At 49.8% G+C, this 5,288-nt stretch overlaps 1 protein-coding gene across 1 annotated transcript; it reads right to left on the bottom strand.

The window, feature by feature from the left end:
- Window positions 1-324: 324 nt before the first annotated feature.
- On the bottom strand, window positions 325-4,116 carry LOC147632343 (subtilisin-like protease SBT1.7). The gene is made up of 2 exons (XM_086807163.1): window positions 2,297-4,116; window positions 325-1,787 (listed from the first exon to the last, which is right to left on the bottom strand). Exons 1-2 carry the CDS (start codon window positions 3,434-3,436, stop codon window positions 573-575), a joined length of 2,355 nt encoding a protein of 784 aa, XP_086663289.1. The 5' UTR covers window positions 3,437-4,116; the 3' UTR covers window positions 325-572.
- Between the last annotated feature and the right edge of the window lie 1,172 nt (window positions 4,117-5,288).

Here is a 5,288-nt window from a genome sequence, read left to right as displayed (position 1 = left end):
CCCACGACTATGACGGACAGATCAAGGTGATGACCGTGTGAACTCCCCACCCCCCACAAAAAATACACATCATCTCGCTCCTCCCGCCCCCACCCCACCAAAAATGCCAGTGGTTGTTTGATTTCTTCTGTCCGTGTATATGTGTGAAGCTGGCCTAATGGCAGGGTGCATTCCATGGTCCACCATCTAAGATGGCAATACAGGCCAAAGAGGCAATTTACAGGCGCATAATTTTAATTGAATGAACAGCAAAACATTATCATAGCACACAATTTCTGTCTTGTGAACATGACATGAGCTAAGGGATGAGGAGTAAACCCGATGTACACTGTAAAATATAAAAATTTATGTTGTGCAAAGGGAGACCAATAGCATCAAAGAACAACTGTCTTCTATTGTGATCATCCAACATTGGATTCATGTGTACCTAACTCACTGTATTATGTCACTCCAAATAAGTGAGGGTTATACACAGGCAGAAGTGCCCATCAACTGTGTTTTAAGTTTGAAGCAGGTTGAGTACATGCAGGATTCGTACATACACATAGAATCCTGTGATGAATGCAGCAGAATTAGAACAAACTACTAGTTTGCCAAGTGAATACAATTGGGCTGCGCACAGCATGCGTCTTGTCTGACCAGAGGATGTTGCCAAAAGTTGAGTCACTATCCCCAGGACTCAGGTTTTTGGAACCTGCTTCACAGGTAACTGTATAGCTCTTTCTCTCATTCAGCCTTGAAAAAGAAAGAATAGTGGGTTCGACCTTCATAGCTACTCCAGGGGGTGGGTTAGCACTTACAGTATATACTGAATTGGCCATGCCTACATTGGTGACAGTCCTGGTGATGCTGGACACATACGTGGAAGAATTTTTGCCTTGATTGTAGACAAAGGATAGGGAAGGATAGTTGAGATTCTCAGGGCTAAGGCTTACATTGGAGCAGTTGTATTTCCCCTTGGTAAACATCATTAGCCAGTTGCTGGAGTAGTTGAGGCTGCAAAGAAAATCCACATAGTCTTGCACACCAAGATCATAGACAAGGCCAGGATTGAGTGCTCGAACTGGATTGACATGTCCGGCTCCAAAGGAGAAGGGTGTGGACATGTTGGAGTCAGAACCATCCATCAAGAAGTTCCCAGTGTTGTCGATGTTGAAGGAAGTTGTCATGAGTGCAGATTTAATTGCTGCAGGGCTCCAATCAGGGTGTGCACCCTTGAGGAGGGCAGCAAGGCCACTGACATGTGGGCAGGACATGGAGGTGCCAGACATAATATTGAAGTCAACAATGCGGTCATCACCCGGTAGTTCGGTGGGACCCACTTTGCTGGTCCATGCAGCTAGGATGTTCACTCCTGGGGCCGTGACATCGGGCTTGAGTATCTCTGGGTTTGCAGGATTTGGACCACGAGAAGAGAATGCAGCCATAACAGGGGCAGGCCTGACACCAAGGACAGTGCCAGAAAAAACGATGCTCGCAGTGGGATTTTGGGATTGGGCAATGTAGTCCTTGATGGCAACGCCAGCTTCAAAGCCAACAAGAGCGGCTGGTAGGACGTGGCTATCTGCAATCAGCTCCTCACCATTCACCTGAGCATTGGCAAGAATCATGCCTGCACCTCCTGCCTGCTTGACAACCATGCCCTTGGCTGCACGGGCACTGATGCCCCGGTCACATACTACAATTTTGCCCTTCACATATGCTGGATCCAGCGAGCCTGCCATGCACAAATTGGAACTTCCGTTGCTACCTGGCAAGCCCGCATTGCCTGCATAGATCAAGGGTAGCTGCAAGCATCATGACCATTGTCAGTTCACGACACGATCATTCAAACAAAACCTTGAACAACCAGAAGTGGTCCACAATAGAAGTTCTTGTATTAAACAATTTGAAAGCTTTAAAAAGTAAAACCCTTGCGACTATCATACATACGAGAAACACAACTTGCGAGCTGCACCTCATCTATGACTATCATTCAATCTTTCTTACATACATACATACGAGAAGCAAAACTTGTGAGTTGCTATCTAAAGGGTGACGTGACATTGTATAGGCAGACATGCAGAAATCTGCTTCACAAATAGGCAGTTTATATAGGCCAAGTGACTCCGCATGGAGCTTTATGTAGGCGACAGAAACTGGGAAAGCTTTCAGCATGAATCAAGGCATAGACAAAACAAGAAAAGGTTCTGAGGATAGCACGAAACAATATAGAGAAAAAAAAACAAATCCTAGCAACAAGCATCATTCGTGGTTTGAATTATGAAGTGATTTGGGAGAAGAAAAAGGGATGTACCTCGCGCTCCTTGCCGTCATAAAGGGACACCCCTCTGTATGTAGCACGATTCGAGAGCTTAACAGTAGCCGGGAAGTCACGGTCGAGGGTGCTGGCTGCCACGGTTAGGAGCCATGGGGAAACATTTGTGATGGACTGTGGGGAGGGGCCTCCATTTCCGGCCGAGCTAGACACGAGAATGCCCTTCTCCATGGCTCCGAAGCTGCCGATGGCGATGGGGTCCAGGAAGTAGGGCAGCACTCCGCCGCCGATGGAAAGAGAAATGATGTCTACCCCGTCGACGACGGCTTGGTCGAATGCGGCCAGTAGGTCGGAGTTGAAGCACCCTCCCTTCCAGCAAACCTTGTAGGCGGCAATGCGGGCACGGGTGGCCATCCCACGAGCGGTGCCCGAGGCGGATCCCAGGAGGCTTGCCCGGTACACGTAGTTTCCGGCAGCCGTGGAGGAGGTGTGGGTGCCATGGCCCTCGCTGTCGCGCGCAGACTTGTACTCCGTCGTTTCGTTGATGGGCCCGACGGCGGCTTCGTAGCCCTTGTAGAAGGAGCGCGCCCCGATGAGCTTCTTGTTGCAGAGGGAGGGGTCAAAATCAGTCCCAGCCTCGCATTGCCCTTTCCAGCGAGCTGGCACCGGGCCGAGCAAAGTGTCGTCGAAGCTTTTCTTCTCCGGCCATATACCGGAGTCCATGACACCGATGATGACCTCGTCGCCGTTCTCGGAAGCCGGCCACCCGTCGGAGGTGTTGAGTCCCATGAACTCGGGCGTCCGCGTGGTGTGGAGCTGCGCCACGCTGTCTTCCATGACGCTCAGCACTCCGTCCATCTTCTCCAGAGCTTTGGCTTGAGCTTCCGTGAGCCTGGCTGCAAAGCCATGGAAGACGGTGCCGTAGGCGTATATGGGGCCATCTTGCTCTGCATCCAAATGTTCCAGCTGAAGGCCTTTGGCAGAGGCGAGAGCCGAGCTGTACCACTCCCCGTCACTGGCGAAGTTTGCCGGCCTCTGCGAGTTAGCCACATGCACAATGTAAGTGCCGGCCCCGACGGCGGCGAAGCCTGTGGCGTCGCTTGAAGCAAGCTGCGAGCTCACCGCCACCACTACCACAAGGAGGGCCACTACAAAACTGGAAGCTAAGGATGTGCCCATTGTGAAGAGAAGAATTCAACTTACTTCCACGGGGGGGGGGGGGGTTAATTATGCAAGTGCGAGAAACCCAATGCCTAGAAGGGAGGGCCGCAGGGCGCAGGGAGCATGCCCACTGAGCCGCTGGTCGAAGAGGAAAAAGAGTGCACAAAGAGGACAGTCGATGAGCTTGCAAAATGCTTGCTGTGGCAAAGCTAATTTTATATTGGAAAACGCTCTGACAAACGCAGGTGAACGGACTCCTCAGTCCTAAGTCTGCGTGCAGAGTGTAGAAAATCCTCCTCTCTCTATCAAAACCTTTGAGTGCAACCTTCAAAGTAATCAGTGTAGAAACAGTAAAGCTAGGATAGAGACTCGAGCGCTCATTGTTACTGCTTTTACTTTTCGGAGCCCAACGCACATGGAGATTCGCCCCCGACAAAGCCAAGTTTTTCTAACTCCCCCTGCACGTTCTCCCAATTTCCACGCAGGCTTGGAAGAGGCCGTGATTTGTCCTCCTCCACCACCAGCACCACTTTTGGTTTTGAGTTCGTTTGTTATGAGTTTGAGTTTGTCAAGCAAATCATAGGGGTTGAATGCTGTCTTTGAATTCATTCAAGTGAACGATCTCAATCATCGACGTCCCTCGCGTCCAGATAATAATTATGGTCTTTGTGCGAAGTAAAATAGTTTTGCACGGCTTTGGGTCTCGCAGCTCGCTTACCCACTAACTAGGTGGACAGTGGGCCTCTTGCTCCCAAGCCAAGCAAGGTGACTCGGCGGACGCTTTCTTTTCCTTCTTTTTTTAATTGGGGGGACGCCGAAAGTGTATGTATGTAGAGTAGATTGATGGGTTCACACGCGGATGTGAGCATCAGGTGCTAAGATGCCGGGACCCACATTACGTGACTCCGACAAAGCAATGTGGTGGCTAAAGGAACGGAGCAGAGCGTACGAAAAGCCAAACAACGCCACTGTTGCCACTCAATACAACCACAAAGCTGGATTGCATAGTCGAGGACGGAAACACGACGCCACAGTGACCACCGCCTCTTTTTCCGCAAAATGGAATATCGGACACGCTGCATTCAGCGTCGCTGCCCTCAGCAGTAAGCTCAAATTGGCCCCACGCGCCCGAAAAATATGTTATTGTTGTATCGTTCATTGTCGTCTCACCTGTTGATGGATTGCGCCACCCACCATCCACGACCGACGCGACGAGGAACGTCCCTTCTCACGGTGACGTGGCATTGGTCCACTTCGGCTCTCAAATCAAGGCAATAGTTCCACCGCAGCAGTAATACGTACTCGTAACGCCGCTTTAACGGAACCTCGTGGCGCCAAAGGCAAATATTATTATATTTATAATAATAACGCATGCAATTCTTTACGCGTCGTGAACCTGGACCGTCACTCTTGTCCCATTGTTAGGCGATCGCGTAAATCTAATGTCTCTAATCTCTCGGAAACCTACGCACAACAAGGGCACCTTGTCCACGGGACTAAATGACACATTATGAATCAAGTCGAATCTAAGGCTGAAAAGAGGTGTCGCGATCTTACCTAATCTAGACCATCGGATTCCCGTCGAGCAAGTGAACTCAAGGTGAACTCAAGAGGATTTTGGGGACTTAATGACACATTATGAATCAAGTCGGATCTAAGGCTGAAAAGAGGTGTCGCGATCTTACCTAATCTAGACCATCGGATTCCCGTCGAGCAAGTGAACTCAAGGTGAACTCAAGAGGATTTTGGGGACTTAAAAATTTTGGAGGGGTTGAGCTCAATGCAAAAGAGGATTCGATCTTGGAACCATCCGCTCAAGCTCTCAACATCTAACCACTATGCTATACTTTCTAGCAAGTTGTGGAGAGTG

Source organism: Cibotium barometz, chromosome 13 (assembly GCF_041138505.1).
Source record: "Cibotium barometz isolate CiBa-2024 chromosome 13, ASM4113850v1, whole genome shotgun sequence".
Classification (NCBI taxonomy): Eukaryota; Viridiplantae; Streptophyta; class Polypodiopsida; order Cyatheales; family Cibotiaceae; genus Cibotium; species Cibotium barometz.
The sequence above is the reverse complement of the archived record's forward strand: the minus strand, read 5'-3'. Positions and strand labels throughout refer to the sequence as shown.